At 50.4% G+C, this 17390-nt stretch overlaps 1 protein-coding gene across 1 annotated transcript in view; it reads right to left on the minus strand.

Annotated features, from left to right (window-relative positions):
- Nucleotides 1–17084, minus strand: part of LOC142465425 (glycogen phosphorylase, muscle form-like) — a 35510-nt gene extending 18426 nt beyond the window's left edge. The window contains exons 1-7 of the mRNA XM_075569383.1: nt 16695–17084; nt 12627–12728; nt 9075–9153; nt 4735–4838; nt 3895–4026; nt 1556–1667; nt 542–624 (exon numbers count right to left, since the gene is read on the minus strand). Of these exons, the coding sequence (XP_075425498.1) occupies nt 542–624; nt 1556–1667; nt 3895–4026; nt 4735–4838; nt 9075–9153; nt 12627–12728; nt 16695–16937 (855 nt within the window). The 5' untranslated portion in view covers nt 16938–17084. The remainder of the gene's footprint in view (nt 1–541; nt 625–1555; nt 1668–3894; nt 4027–4734; nt 4839–9074; nt 9154–12626; nt 12729–16694) is intronic.
- Nucleotides 17085–17390: the final 306 nt, after the last annotated feature.

The following is a 17390-nucleotide window of genomic DNA, read 5'->3' on the forward strand; positions in this document are numbered from 1 at the left end:
GCCTGCTGAGTGAGGGACACACTGGGAGAGAGGAGGGAGGGGCGGGAAAGAGGAGGAGAGAGGGGGCGGTAGGGAGGAGCATGGGAAGGGGCGGGAGGGATGAGGCGGGAGGGAGCAGGAGGGCGGGAGGGAGGAGGAGGGAGGAGGAGGAGGGGGCGGAGGAGGGAGGGGGCGGGAAAGAGGAGGAGAGAGGGGCGGTAGGGAGGAGCAGGGAAGGGGGAGGAGGGAGGAGGAGGAGGGAGCAGGAGGGCGGGAGGGAGGAGGAGGGAGGAGGGAGGGAGGGGGCGGGAGGAGGGAGGGAGGGGGCGGGAGGCGGGCGGGAGGAGGGAGGAGGGAGGGAGGGGCGGGGGGAGGGAGGGGGCGGAGGGAGGGAGGGGCGGGGGGAGGGAGGGGGCGGGGGGAGGGAGGGGGTGGGGGGAGGGAGGGGGCGGGAGGGGGCAGGAGGAGGGAGGGGGCAGGAGGAGGGAGGGAGGGAGAGAGAGGAGTGAGCGGGCGGGACAGAGGGGGAAAGAGAGAGAGGAAGGAGAGAGGCGGCACTCACGTTATCATTGGGATACAGCACACGGGAGATGTTCTCTGCCACATTACGGCCTAATACAGCCTGGATATAACCGCCCACATTAACTGCAGAGAGAGAGAGCGTTAGAGAAACAGAGACAGTGGGACAGAGCGAGAGAGCGAGAGAGCGAGAGAGATTCAGGAAGGTGGCTGGTTGAGGACCATTCAAGTCAGTGGAGATTTTGGCCAATAGCCATTAGGGCTTAATGAATAACACTGAGCGAGGGAAGAGAGAGTGCTAGAAAATGGCACAAAGCGACAGTAAAAGACTGTTACTGAGACACACAGAGAGGGAGGGAGAGAGAGGGGGAAGAGAGTGTGGTGCTAGATAGGGGTGCACAAACTCTTCTTCCTGCGCCCCGCCTGCTCGGCTCCGGCGTCAAGTGACGTCACGTGTCATGGCAACACATCGCTTGAACGTTAAGGTAAGTAAGTTAGAGGTCTCGCGCGATCCCTGGCATTTAATTTAAATGCCTTGGGGAGAGTGCAGGGCCTCTGTAACCGCGCCCCCCAGTTTGCGCTCCCCTGTAGCTAGAAAGAGGGAGAATGTGATCCAGCAAAGTGTGCATGTGCAGAAAAATGAGAGAGAGTGAGGGGGAGCGAGACTGAGGGGGAGCGAGACTGAGGGGGAGCGAGGCTGAGGGGGAGCGAGGCTGCGGGAGAGCGAGGCTGAGGGAGCGAGGCTGAGGGGGAGCGAGGCTGAGGGGGAGCGAGGCTGAGGGGGAGCGAGGCTGAGGGGGAGCGAGGCTGAGGGGGAGCGAGGCTGAGGGGAGCGAGGCTGAGGGGGAGCGAGGCTGAGGGGAGCGAGACTGAGGGGGAGCGAGACTGAGGGGGAGCGAGGCTGAGGGGGAGCGAGGCTGAGGGGGAGCGAGGCTGAGGGGAGCGAGACAGTGATGAGGTGTTATAACTTAGAATAACATCAAGCTATAAATATTGAGAGACGTGTGGAGCAGTCTAATGAGATTCAGGCGATGTAGAGGCAGCGGGAGACACTCACAGTCCTTCAGGTTGAATTCGTTGGGGGCTTTGGCTGACCAGAGTCTCATAGTGTTAACAGTGTTATTTCTATATCCTGGAATTGGCGTGTCATATGGGAGAGCGAGGACCACCTGAGGAGGAGAGAGAGGGGGGGGGGGAGGAGAGACAGAGGGGGGGAGAAGAAGAGACAGAGGGGGGAAAGAAGAGACAGAGGGGGGGAAAGAAGAGACAGGGGGGGAAGAAGAGACAGAGGGGGGAAAGAAGAGACAGAGGGGGGGGGAAGAAGAAACAGGGGGGGAAGAAGAGACAGAGGGGGGGGAAGAAGAGACAGGGGAGGGAAAGAGACAGAGGGGGGGAAGAGACAGTGGGGAGAAGAGACAGAGGGGGGGAAGAGACAGAGGGGGGGAAGAGACAGAGGGGGGAAGAGACAGAGGGGGGAAGAGGAGGAAGAGACAGAGGAGGAAGAGACAGAGGGGGGGAAGAGACAGAGGGGGGGGAAGAGACAGAGGGGGGAGAGGGAGGAAGAGACAGAGGGGGGAAGAGACAGAGGGGGGGGAAGATACAGATGGGGGTGGGGGAGAGACAGAGGGGGGGAAGAGACAGAGGGGGGGAAGAGACAGAGGGGGGAGAAGAGAAAGAGGGGGGGGAAGAGAAAGAGGGGGGGAAGAGACAGAGGGGGGGGAGAGACAGAGGGGGGGAGAGACAGAGGGGGGAGAGACAGAGGGGGGGGAGAGACAGAGGGGGGGGAGAGACAGAGGGGGGGGAGAGACAGGGATTACATCATACACTGTAACTCTATCACAATATACATAACAGTTACTGTATTGCAGTGTTACCCTATTACATATATCCCGCACTTACTGTATACATAATAGATCACAGTGCTAATCTATGTTACACAGTGTTACTCTGTATCACAATATGTCATAAACAATTACTCTATATCACATTGTATCAATCTCACACAATATTAATTTCAGATTCATTGTAGGTAGCGATACATTTCAGCGCCAACACAGCCGTTCTTCGAAGATAAAAGGACGATGTTCGGGAGCGGTCTGAACCTCACAGGTTATTTCTCAATACACTTAAAGAAGAAATCTATGAGGTTTCCATAAGGTACTTGAACTTTTAACTATACAATATCCATTGTATCACAATATATCACACAATGATAGACTACATATGGTGATACACAGGGACAGATGATATATGGTGATATATCACATATACCATGATATAGCACAGTGATAAACAATCTATTGTGTTATATCCCTCATGGACAGACTATATATTGTGATACAGTACATCAAACATTGCCAGGCTATATATTAGACAACCTTAGACCCTATTTGAGTCTGGCTTTCTTTCCTATTTAGGATATTGCGATGTAAAGTGACAGACTATATATTGGGATATATCAGAGTGACAGACTATATATTGGGATATATCAGAGTGACAGACTATATATTGGGATATATCAGAGTGACGGACTGTATATTGGGATATATCAGAGTGACAGACTATATATTGGGATATATCAGAGTGACAGACTATATATTGGGATATATCAGAGTGACAGACTATATATTGGTATATATCAGAGTGACGGACTGTATATTGGGATATATCAGAGTGACAGACTATATATTGGGATATATCAGAGTGACAGACTATATATTGGGATATATCAGAGTGACGGACTGTATATTGGGATATATCAGAGTGACAGACTATATATTGGGATATATCAGAGTGACAGACTATATATTGGGATATCAGAGTGACAGACTATATATTGGGATATATCAGAGTGAAGGACTATATATTGGGATATATTAGAGTGACGGACTATATATTGGTATATATCAGAGTGACGGACTATATATTGGAATATATCAGAGTGACAGACTATATATTGGGATATATCAGAGTGACAGACTATATATTGGGATATATCAGAGTGACGGACTGTATATTGGGATATATCAGAGTGACGGACTATATATTGGGATATATCAGAGTGACAGACTATATATTGGGATATATCAGAGTGACAGACTATATATTGGGATATATCAGAATGACGGACTGTATATTGGGATATATCAGAGTGACAGACTATATATTGGTATATATCAGAGTGACGGACTATATATTGGGATATATCAGAGTGACAGACTATATATTGGGATATATCAGAGTGACAGACTATATATTGGGATATATCAGAGTGACAGACTATATATTGGGATATATCAGAGTGACAGACTGTATATTGGGATATATCCGAGTGACAGACTGTATATTGGGATATATCAGAGTGACAGACTATATATTGGGATATATGGCTCTTACCTGAGTATCCACCCACTCTATCCCTTGTGCTGTGCGCTGAACTCGCCCATAATACTGCACAGGTAACATATACTCAGGCCGAGCCTTCTCCCAGGGGTTCCCATACCTCAACCAATCATCTGCCTCTTCCATCTGCAGAGGGAGAGAGAGAGAGAGAGATAGGGGGGAGAGAGAGAGAGAGATAGGGGGGAGAGAGAGAGAGATAGGGGGGAGAGAGAGAGAGATAGGGGGAGAGAGAGGGAGATAGGGGGAGAGAGAGAGATAGGGGGGAGAGAGAGAGAGATAGGGGGAGAGAGAGAGAGAGAGATAGGGGGGGAGAGAGAGAGAGAGATAGGGGGGAGAGATAGAGAGAGATAGGGGGGGAGAGAGAGAGATAGGGGGGGAGAGAGAGAGAGATAGGGGGGAGAGAGAGATGGGGGGGAGAGAGAGAGATAGGGGGAGAGAGAGATAGGGGGAGAGAGAGAGAGATGGGGGGAGAGAGAGAGAGAGAGATAGAAAGAGGAGGAGAGAAAGAGAGAGATAAGTGAATGGATGGATAGATGAGAGAAATGTGTGTGTGTGTGTGTGTGTGTGTGTGTGTGTGTGTGTGTGTGTGTGTATAGTATGTGTGTGTATAGTATGCGTATATATATTACACACACACACACACTGTGTATCACGGTTATGTTGGTCAATCACTCACAGCAACTTTTGAAAAAACGAAGTGATTTATATAAGTATATCTGCATGTATCTGTATATCTATATATATGTATTTTAAGTATAGTATATGCATATAAGTAAATGCATATTGCATATATGTATATCTATATATCTATATAGACACAAACACATAACACACCTGCCAGCCATTGGAGATCTTTTGGTTGAAGATCCCAAACTCATATCGGATTCCATAACCATAGGAAGCCAGGCCAAGGGTAGCCATGGAGTCCAGGAAACAGGCTGGCAGAGGGAAGGCAAGGAAGGGGGAGAGAGGGGGAGAGAGGGTGACAGAGAGAGAGAGAGAGAGAGGGTGGGGGGGAGAGCGCGCGAGAGAGAGAGAGAGAGTGGGGGGAGAGAGCGCGCGAGAGAGAGAGAGAGAGAGAGAGAGTGGGGGGAGAGCGCAAGAGAGAGAGAGAGTGGGGGGAGAGCGCGAGAGAGAGAGAGTGGGGGGGAGAGCGCAAGAGAGAGAGAGAGAGTGGGGGGGGAGAGCGCGAGAGAGAGAGAGTGGGGGGGAGAGCGTGCGAGAGAGAGAGAGTGGGGGGGGAGAGCGAGAGAGAGAGAGAGTGGGGGGAGAAAGAGAGATGGTGGGGGGGAGAGAGAGAGGGTGGGGGGGGAGAGAGCGAGAGAGAGGGTGGGGGGGAGAGGGTGGGGGAGAGAGCGAGAGAGAGAGAGAGGGTGGGGGGAGAGCGCGAGAGAGAGAGAGAGGGTGGGGGGGAGAGCGCGAGAGAGAGAGAGAGAGAGAGGGAGAGAGAGAGAGAGAGAGTGGGGGGAGAGCGCAAGAGAGAGAGAGAGAGAGAGTGGGGGGGGAGAGCGCAAGAGAGAGAGAGAGAGTGGGGGGGGGAGCCCGCGAGAGAGAGAGAGTGGGGGGGGGAGAGAGAGAGAGAGAGTGGGGGGGAGAAAGAGAGATGGTGGGGGGGAGAGAGAGAGAGGGTGGGGGGAAGAGAGCGAGAGAGAGAGGGTGGGGGGGGAGAGAGCGAGAGAGAGAGAGAGGCGGAGAGATAGGGGGAGGGGGAGGGGGAGAGGGAGGGGGAGGGGGAGAGAAGGGGGGAGACAGAGGGAAGGGAGGGGGAGACAGAGTGAGGGAGGGGGACACAGAGTGAGGGAGGGGGAGAGAGAATGAGGGAGTGGGAGAGAGAATGAGGGAGTGGGAGAGAGAGGGTGGAAGGGGAGAGAGAGGGTGGGATGGGGGTTAGTGAGAGGGGGAGAGAGAGGGAGGGAGGGGGGAAGGAAGGAGAGAGAGGAGAGGGAAAGAGGGAAAGCAAAAGAGGAATAGAGAGAGGGAAAGGGAATTAGAGAAAGATGGGGGATAAGGGAGAGACACGACGGGTAGAAAGAGATGGAGAAAGGACAGGGAGAAGTGGGGGGGAGGGAGAGGGAAAGGGGGAAGAGAGGGAGGGGAGATGGTGAGAGGGGGAGGGACAGAGATGGAAAGGGTGGAAGAGGGAAACAGGAGAGGGGGGAAGGGGGGACAGAGTGAAATAGGGGAAAGAGATATTGAAAGAGCGGGAAGAAAAGAAGGAAGAAGAGGGACATTATAAGACAGTGTCACATAGTGCCTCAGACACACAATACAGACAGCATTACCCCCCCACACACATACACACACACACACTCCCAACATCTCACACACACACACCATCCCATCACACAAACACACAGTCTCCCAACACACAAACATACACACAGTCTCCCAACATCACACACACACACACCCTTCCAACATTGAACACACACACACACACAACATTGAACACACAGCCTCCCATCACACCACACACACACACACACACACAGTCTCCCAATATCTCTCTCACACACACAGCCTCCCATCACACACACACACACACACACACAGTCTCCCAATATCTCTCTCACACACACAGCCTCCCATCACACACACACACACACACACAGTCTCCCAATATCTCTCTCACACACACAGCCTCCCATCACACACACACACACACACACACAACTTCCCAACATCACACACACGGCCTCCCAACATCTCACACATACACAGCCCCCCAACATCACACACACACAGGCTCCTAACATCACACACCCACAGCCCCCCAACATCACACACACACACACACACACACCCACAGCCCCCCAACATCACACACACACACACACACACACAGGCTCCTAACATTACACACCCACGGTGTCCCAACATCACACACACACACACACACACACACACAGGCTCCTAACATTACACACCCACAGCCCCCCACACACACACACACACATACACACACACACACTCACAGGCTCCTAACATTACACACCCACAGCCCCCAACATCACACACACACACACACACACACACACACAGGCTCCTAACATTACACACCCACGGCGTCCCAACATCACACACACACACACACACACAGGCTCCTAACATTACACACCCACAGCGTCCCATCACACACACACACACACACACAGGCTCCTAACATTACACACCCACAGCGTCCCATCACACACAACACACACACAGCACAGCACAGAGGCTCCTAACATTACACACCCACAGCGTCCCATCACACACACACACACACACACACACACACAGGCTCCTAACATTACACACCCACAGTGTCCCAACATCACACACACACACACACCCACAGTTTCCCAACATCACACACACACACACACACACACCCACAGTGTCCCAACATCACACACACATACACACACACACACTCACAGGCTCCTAACATTACACACCCACAGCCCCCCAACATCACACACACACACACACACACACACACAGGCTCCTAACATTACACACCCACGGCGTCCCAACATCACACACACACACACACACACACAGGCTCCTAACATTACACACCCACAGCGTCCCATCACACACACAGGCTCCTAACATTACACACCCACAGCGTCCCATCACACACACACACACACACAGCACAGCACAGAGGCTCCTAACATTACACACCCACAGCGTCCCATCACACACACACACACACACACACACACAGGCTCCTAACATTACACACCCACAGTGTCCCAACATCACACACACACACACACCCACAGTTTCCCAACATCACACACACACACACACACACACCCACAGTGTCCCAACATCACACACACACACACACACACACACACACACAGGCTCCTAACATTACACACCCACAGTGTCCCAACATCACACACACACACACACACACCCACAGTGTCCCAACATCACACACACACACACACACACACACACACACCCACAGTGTCCCAACATCACACACACACACACACACACACACACGGCGGAGATGTTTGCGGGGCTCAGTGCAGTGACATGCTCGGGGGCTCGGCGCTTACCTTCTCCGGCGGCTTCTCCCCTGCATGGTCCCATCATCCCTGCGGCGCCACAGGGTGTGTTGACGTCACATGGCATTCCGTTGTCATGGCAACACAATGCCATTTGGCGTCGCGCAGCCGTGATGATGGGACCATGCAGGGGGAGCAGCCGCGGGAGAAGGTAAGAGAGTTACAGAGGCCCCGCACTCCCCTACCCCCACCCCCCCGCACTCCCCCTCCCCCCATCCCCCGCACTCCCCCCTCCCCCCCATCCCCCGCACTCCCCCTCCCCCCAATCCCCCGCACTCCCCCTCCCCCCAGCCCCCGCACTCCCCCTCCCCCCATCCCCCGCACTCCCCCTACCCCCACCCCCCGCACTCCCCTACCCCCACCCCCCGCACTCCCCCTCCCCCCCATCCCCCGCACTCCCCCTCCCCCCATCCCCCGCACTCCCCCTCCCCCCAGCCCCCGCACTCCCCCTCCCCCCCAGCCCCCGCACTCCCCCCTCCCCCCATCCCCCACACTCCCCCTCCCCCCACCCCCCCCCGCTCTCCCCCCTCCCCCCCCCTCACTCCCCCTCCCCCCCTCCCCCCCCCCCCCCTCCCCCCCACCCCCCCTCACTCCCCCTCCCCACTCCCCCTCCCCCCCTCACTCCCCCTCCCCCCACTGACCCCCCCCACTCCCTATAATCCCTATAATCACGGGGCTCGGTGCAATATCACAACATCACACGCACACACAGCCTCACAACATCACACGCACACACAGCCTCACATTGCACACACACACACACCCTCAGACACAATATCACACGCACACACGCACACACACACACACACAACATACAGCCTCACAATATCTCACGCACACACAGCCTCACATTGCACACACACACAGACACACACACAGACACAATATCACACGCACACACACAAACACACACACACAACAAACAGCCTCACAATATCTCACGCACACACAGCCTCACATTACACACACAGACACACAATATCACACGCACACACAACATACAGCCTCACAATAGCACACACACACACGCCATACAGCCTCACAATATCTCTCACACACACAGCCTCACATCGCACACACGTTGCCTCAACATCACACACACACCTGCCAACCGCCCCAGACCCCCATTGCCCAGGCCAGCATCTTCCTCAATCTCCTCCAAATCTTCCATGTCGAGGCCTAGCTGTGAAGAGACACAACCAGAGAGACACAACGCAGTGAGATCAGGCGGAGAGAGACACAACCAGAGAGAGAGAGACACACACAACCAGAGAGAGATAGAGAGACACACACAACCAGAGAGAGAGAGAGAGACATACACACAACCAGAGAGAAACACAACCAGAGAGAGAGACACAACCAGAGAGAGAGACACACACAACCAGAGAGAGAGACACACACACACAACCAGAGAGAGAGAGAGAAACAACCAGAGAGAGAGAGACACACACACACACACAACCAAAGAGAGAGAGAGACACACACAACCAAAGAGAGAGAGAGACACACACACAACCAAAGAGAGAGAGAGAGACACACACACACAACCAAAGAGAGAGAGAGAGAGAGACACACACAACCAAAGAGAGAGAGAGACACACACACAACCAAAGAGAGAGAGAGAGACACACACACAACCAAAGAGAGAGAGAGAGACACACACACAACCAAAGAGAGAGAGACACACACACACAACCAAAGAGAGAGAGAGAGACACACATACAACCAAAGAGAGAGAGAGACACACACACAACCAGAGAGAGAGAGAGACACACAACCAAAGAGAGAGAGAGAGACACACACACAACCAAAGAGAGAGAGAGAGAGACACACACAACAAAAGAGAGAGAGACACACACAACCAGAGAGAGAGAGACACACACAACCAGAGAGAGAAAGAGACACACACAACCAGAGAGAGAAAGAGACACACACAACCAGAGAGAGAGAGAGACAACCAGAGAGAGAGAAACAACCAGAGAGAGAGACACACACACACACAACCAGAGAGAGAGACACCACCAGAGAGAGACACAGCCAGAGAGAGAGAGAGACACAATGCAGTGAGATCTGGCGGAGAGAGACACAACCAGAGAGAGATACACAATGCAGTGAGATCAGGCGGAGAGAGACACAACCAGAGAGCGAGAGACACAACCAGAGAGAGAGAGAGACACACAACCAGAGAGAGAGAGAGAGAGAGAGAGAGAGAGAGAGAGACAACTAGAGGGAGAGACACAATGCAGTGAGATCAGGTGGAGAGAGACACAACCAGAGGGAGAGACACAATGCAGTGAGATCAGGCAGAGAGAGACACAATGCAGTGAGATCAGGCGGAGAGAGAGACAATGCAGTGAGATCAGGCGGAGAGAGACACAATGCAGTGAGATCAGGCGGAGAGAAACACAATGCAGTGAGATCAGGCGGAGAGAGACACAATGCAGTGAGATCAGGCGGAGAGAGACACAATGCAGTGAGATCAGGCAGAGAGAGACAATGCAGTGAGATCAGGCGGAGAGAGAGACAATGCAGTGAGATCAGGCAGAGAGAGAGAAATGCAGTGAGATCAGGCAGAGAGAGACACAATGCAGTGAGATCAGGCGGAGAGAGACACAATGCAGTGAGATCAGGCGAAGAGAGACACAATGCAGTGAGATCAGGCAGAGAGAGAGACAATGCAGTGAGATCAGGCAGAGAGAGACACAATGCAGTGAGATCAGGCGAAGACACAATGCAGTGAGATCAGGCGAAGAGACACAATGCAGTGATATCAGGCGAAGAGAGACACAATGCAGTGAGATCAGGCAGAGAGAGACACAATGCAGTGATATCAGGCGAAGAGAGACACAATGCAGTGAGATCAGGCGAAGAGACACAATGCAGTGAGATCAGGCAGAGAGACACAATGCAGTGAGATCAGGCAGAGAGACACAATGCAGTGAGATCAGGCAGAGAGAGACACAATGCAGTGAGATCAGGCAGAGAGAGAGACAATGCAGGGAGATCAGGCGGAGAGAGACACAATGCAGTGAGATCAGGCGGAGAGAGACAATGCAGGGAGATCAGGCGAAGAGAGACAACTCTGTTACAGCCTCACTTTTGAGCTCTACAACTCACACCTTTACCCCCCCCCCCCCCCCCCACTCCCCCTCATCCCCGCAGCTTCCTGTAAAGCAGGAAAATATGTGAAATCTTTTTTTTTTTTAAATAAATCAGTTCTGTAGTATTAGATAAGTGACTTTTTATTTTTACTTCAACTCAATGCCATTTATATTCAGTTTTAACGCATCCTGTGATTTCTATAGCAGGTTTTAGCCCACCAACCCAGCAGTGCAAGATCTTTGCGAAACTTTCCTGTTTGTGATCATTTGTTGCCAATGTTCCCCAGCAGTTTGAGCTGCAAACTGTAACAATAGATAATGTTACCTTTGTAATATAAGGACACATTGTAGCTGCTGAGTGGAGGATTGATTGTCACTGAAAGGCGGCCATTATGTTAGGCACACAATCAGGATTCTTAGATTTATAACAGGAGCACCACACGATTGCCAGCTCAGGTAAGAATTTAGAATGATACATTGTCACACGCGTTACAAATAAGACACACGAGATATGTGACAGTGAAACGTCCCAGCAGCTGCGGCCCTGAATAGCAGAAGATGTGGGTCCTGTTGGACCTTACACTGGTACCCCCTTCATCCCGAGGGTCTTTAGCCGATTGGCCTTAAGGATATACTGTATGTTGTGCGACGCATTTAAATATACTTCCATATAGATATTAGCATATCTCCCATGGTACCGGAGGTATGCTCATTTTTCAGTACAGGCATCTCTCCCTAATTAATTTGGAGGGAGGTTTGAGGGGACATATATACCTCTGAATATATCTATTAAGTTAGGAAGTCCTCGTCCTCCGGGAAATGGCACACGTTAAGTTCTTTTAGCTTGTTAAGCAAATGAGTGTGTGTCTCTGTGTGTGTGTCTCTGTTTGTGTGTGTGTCTTGTGTGTGTGTGTATGTGTGTCTCGTGTGTGTGTGTGTGTCTCGTGTGTCTCGTGTGTCTCGTGTGTCTCGTGTGTCTCGTGTGTCTCGTGTGTCTCGTGTGTGTGTGTGTGTGTGTGTGTGTGTGTGTGTGTCTGTGTCTGTGTCTGTGTCTGTGTCTGTGTCTGTGTCTGTGTGTGTGTGTCTGTCTGTGTGCGTCTGTCTCTGTGTGGGTCTGTCTCTGTGTGTCTGCGTGTCTGTCTCTGTGTGTCTGCGTGTCTGTCTCTGTGTGTCTGCGTGTCTGTCTCTGTGTGTCTGCGTGTCTGTCTCTGTGTGTCTGCGTGTCTGTCTCTGTGTGTCTGCGTGTCTGTCTCTGTGCGTCTGTGTGTCCGCGTCTGGGTGTCCGTGTCCGCGTCTGCGTCTGTGTGCGTGCGTCTGTGTGCGTGTCTCTCTGTGCAGATTCCCAGCAGAAAGTCTCCGCATGTGGGACATAAAAGAGAATATTTGTCCTAAAAATGCCGGAGTTTTGCTCTTGCTTCAGCCCACCAATCCCCCCCCCCCCCATTCCTTCTATTTATGGGTCTGTTCATCATAACCCTACACTCAGATCATTGCACTTTACCTTGCTCCTGAGCGTAGTTGATCTCAGAATGTAGTTCCGGCTGTTAGTACATACCTGGTATGTGGCCTCATCACAGGCGTTTTCTAGTGCCAGATTCACCATCGTATTCTGCAGCGTCCGGCCCATATAAAACTCGAGAGAGAGGTAATAAATCCTCTGGGAGAGAGAGGGAGAGAGACCCAGTTATTCTCTCACTCTGTAGGTCTCTTGACCCCATTCCTTATTGTGACCTTTAGGACTATACTGTAGCGTAAGCTTTTCTGACCCTCACCAAACTCTGACGAATAGCATCACTAGGACTAAACATCAGATTGCAAGCTCTTTTTCTCACCCTCCTTTCCGGAGAAGACCCCAAGAACACCCCACTTCAAAATAGGATACGATGGCCCCAATGGCATCTTCCCAAGACCTCTAGGACTGGACATATCCAGATTGCAAGACTTTCAGTCCAACACAACTTTCAGAACAAGTATGGAAGCCCACCAGAGACCACTAGGACTAGGCATTAGATTGTGAGCTCTGCTTTTCTGCACCCAAAGGGTTGACCCAATGGCAACTCACCAAGACCACTAGCACTAGTCAGATTTTCCCCCAGCACTCAACTTCTAGAATGAATATGGAAGCCCACCAAGACCACAAAACCCTATCGCCCAATATTGCTTATCCAAAACCTCTAGGACTTTACATTGAAATTCTTCTTCCAACACGCAGCTCAGAGAAAGACCTAATGTGCCAAAAAAAAAAACCTCTAGAAAATCTCTACGACTACATACTATTGGATTATACGATCTTTGACGCATACCTCACTCCAGGAAAGACAACCCCAAGACGCCTATTCTAAACTTCTAGGGCTCCTGACTTCTGCAGGCGCACCTACAGGTTCTTACCTGGTCACTTAACTCTGCAACTCCCTACCCGACAGTATCTACTGGCAAGCTCCTCTTCAGGTCACAAGAAGGCTGCAAGTAATGTGCCACGGTGCAGGTTGGACAGCGATCTGTCTGAAAAGATTCATATTATCCCAATCTGATCTTCCCCGGTGGTCCAATGAAAGTATACGGCCCACCGCCTGGCTGCTATTTCCAATCTGTCTGCCCAGGTCTCATCGAGGCGGCTGGAAACTCGCCTTTTCTCTGCCCAAGGCAGGGATTGAATGAGCAAGCTTTTACAAAAATATATATTTGTTTTAATTCATACAAACTTTAATCTACATGCTCTGACAGTTTCTGCTACTGGAACTAATTCCACACGTTATACCGCTGTGAAACGGTGCCTCACTTGCTGAGAAGTTGATCAATCGTTCTACATTCTACTGACTGCATCAGTAATTAAGACTCTTCTCTCCAGGAAACTGGCAACTTACTGACTTCTCTGCCAAACTACCTGTTGACTCAGCAGAGGAGTACAGTATCTAGCACAAAAACGTCTAACTATTATTGCTAAACAACTCAGCAACTTAATATCCTCACTACGGCCGCGACCAGGGTGAAAGCGCGCTCGCTCATGCTCGAGCGCCGTGACATCACGCGCTGAAGAAGCTGGGGGATTCCTGGCCTGCAGGGTTGCACAATGGGGGGCGTGGCGAAGGCGTGCCCGTGACATCACGTGAGCGGTTCGCCCTCATTGGCTGAACCGCACACGTGACCGCGGCAATCGCTCAACAGACAAAAATGTTTGTCTCTGCACGCATTGCGCCTACCCACACGCACGTGCACGCAGTATGGACACTACAATTCAGGTACATTGTTTTGATCATGCAGCTCGCGAGTGAGCGCGCAATCACCCTGGACCGACCCGGCCTAAGAGAGTAGTCACAATGATATATTTTACCTTTTTGGAATACTTCTGGAAAGACTGAACACTAAAATTGGTTCTGCTAACAGGGTACCAAGGACCCTTGATGTGAGGTCCTGCATGTCAACTGGAGGAAACGTTACTCGGCACCGGGTAAGTTCATGCTTCGGAGAGTAAATACAAAAGGAAGACACTTTTGCTCAGCTGGGGGTGGTACATGCAGTCTCTATCTCCCATAACTTCCTCTCTGAAAAAAAGAGATTGCTAAAATACAAAGCTCTTTGTTTTCCCAACAATATACCATGGTCTTAGAACTTGGCCAAAGGTAGTCCGAGTATGAGGATCAACCTGGCCGATATTGCCCAAGGATGGATTTGTTGAATAAACTGGAACTTCTCTTGCAATCTGGAATTGAAAACAATGAAAACAGATCTAACAATCTTTTTATCACTGGCATTTCAAGACCAGCGAGTAACCAAATGCTCCTTAACCTTCCGTATGAGTGTCCCTTTGTCCAGACTATATGCTTGACCCCATCAAAAGTCCACATTTTCAGTGTACCAAAAGCTGGGACTGAGAGGTCAATAATGGTGGATTTTCTAAGAACACATGATCAAATTAACACTTCAAGAACTTTTCTGCATAGATCAAACTGTTATCATATTATAATAATAATAAATAGCACGTTCTTGTATAGCGCTGCTAGTTTTACGTAGCACTTTACAGATACATTTTGCAGACACAGTCCCTGCCCCGTGGAGCTTACAATCTATGTTTTTGGTGCCTGAGGCACAGGGAGATAAAGTGACTTGCCCAAGGTCACAAGGAGCGGACACTGGGAATTGAACCAGGCTCCCCTGCAGCAAACTCAGTGCCAGTCAGTGTCTTTACTCACTGAGCCGCTCCTTCTCCTTTTTCAAATGACTTGGAATTCTGTTTGGAGGTGGCTAAAAGATGTCAGAGTCCCGCTCCAATAACATGATAACCTCAACGCTAAAAGCGCTCAGTCTGAAGAACTTCTCAAAATGGAGAGAACCAACGGATACCTTAATGTCAACGTTTCCTCGGTCGCAGTTTTACCAGTTCACCTACAGAATGTTAAATGAGAGATTCTCACACATACCTTTGAGCTCTAATGAGCAGAATTGAGCGATACTTTTGGAATATTTGCGAATTTGCAGATCTTTTGAGTAAAGAGGTCATTTTCCTTTGCAATCTTATGTTTATGAAAGTTTCCAGCTTTATTGTTTGATAATGTATATGCTAAATGAGCCCGGAGTGCTTGTTTACCAGTCTGTTTGTTTATATGTTGGACCAGTTGGATCGCTTCCCTTGGTAACCCGAAGGAAGAAACTTTAAACATCGAATAGAAAACATTTTGGAAAAAAAAAAGTCTTGAAATTATCATTTTTTATTTCATTTAGTATTCGCACACATTGTGTTTCTTATCTCTGTACAGTTGTGCATATTAAATACACATATAAGGCTATATATAGTTGATAATCTCTACTTCCAACAAAAACTCAAGAATACCCAATAACCCCTTCAACACCTCTACGGCTTTATATGAGGTGGTAAGCACCTCTTTACACAAGAGATGACGCAATGAGCTAAATATACCTCTTGAATACCTCTAGAACAATATACATTTGTACTGTGAGATCTTCTGCTCGTGACTCACGCAAGAGAAGACCCAATGGGTCACAGACACCTCTCAAAAACGTCTAGAGGCTAGAGTTCTTCTTCACACAACAATCACCAGAGAAGACCAAAAGGGCCAGTGACTCCTTACAAATAACTCTAGAATTGTACGGTAGCCAAGTTCTTCTTCCAACAACACACAAAGACTCTGGGCACCAACAACCCCTTCCCAAAACCTCTAGGGCTACATGACATGGTAATCTCTTCTTTCAACAAATCAACTCAACTGAAGACCCAATGAGCCAACTACACTTCTGCAATACCCATAGGAATATATAAGATTGGATTGTAAGTTCTTCTTCCCACTTCCCACTGATGAGAAGACCCAATGAGCCATCAACATTAACCACTATAACTATATATTTTGGATTTTCTGACCCGAGATCCTCCGGACAGCCACCAACTATACATTAGATGGGAAGCTCCTCTTCACACAACAATCTCAAGAGAGGACCCAATGACCCAACACCTCTTCAATACTTCTACAACTATATATGATTGGATTGAAAGGACTTCGGACCCACAACCCACTCAAGAAATGACCCATCATAGTGTCGCCAAGACCCCTATGGTTATATAGGATCTTATAACCCTCAGGAGATCCTCCTCCCGACCACCAAACCTCACCTTGGGGTCGGTCTCGTAGTAATGCTGCTGAGTCCGGATCCACCGTCCCACCAGGTGGTCCCGCACGGTGTGGGCGAGAGCAAAGTAGTAGTCACGGGGAGTGGACACATTGCGATCTTTGACAAGGGTGAAGTGGAGGTGGCGGTTGAAGTTCTTCTTGAGATCAGAGACATTTTCAGCCCCAGCCAAACCCCGGACGCTGATTTGTTTCCGTTTCTCCTGGTCGGTTAATGGGCGAGACATGGCCAAGATGTGGTATAAAGAGATAGAAAGAGGGGATGGAGAGAGAGAGAGAAGTGGGGTGTGCAGAGCAGAGTGGAGCTAAGACAGCTCTGAATCCCTCAGGGTCTCCTCTGTCCCAGCACAGCCTGGCCCCACCCCTGCTGCATAAGTAAATAGCTACGGGGGGGGGGAGGGGGGGGTTGGGTTTATATAAGGGGTGAAGGATAGGAGAGGGGGCAGTCATAAATATATAATGAGAAGAGCGTCAAGTAACTCCTATCCCCTGGGCATAGGAGATGCTCTGCGGGGTCTCCGGAAGAGGAGGGGTTAACTGATGCTCTGCAGGGCTCTGGCCGGAGAGGGGTTAAGTGACACTGCAAAAGAGGGGTTAGGTGATGCTCTGCAGATTATATTTAGTCTGTCTCTCTGGTGTCTATATATAGCTGTGACCTTCAGCTGAGGGTATATATATTA

This window comes from Ascaphus truei, chromosome 14 (genome assembly GCF_040206685.1).
Source record: "Ascaphus truei isolate aAscTru1 chromosome 14, aAscTru1.hap1, whole genome shotgun sequence".
Classification (NCBI taxonomy): Eukaryota; Metazoa; Chordata; class Amphibia; order Anura; family Ascaphidae; genus Ascaphus; species Ascaphus truei.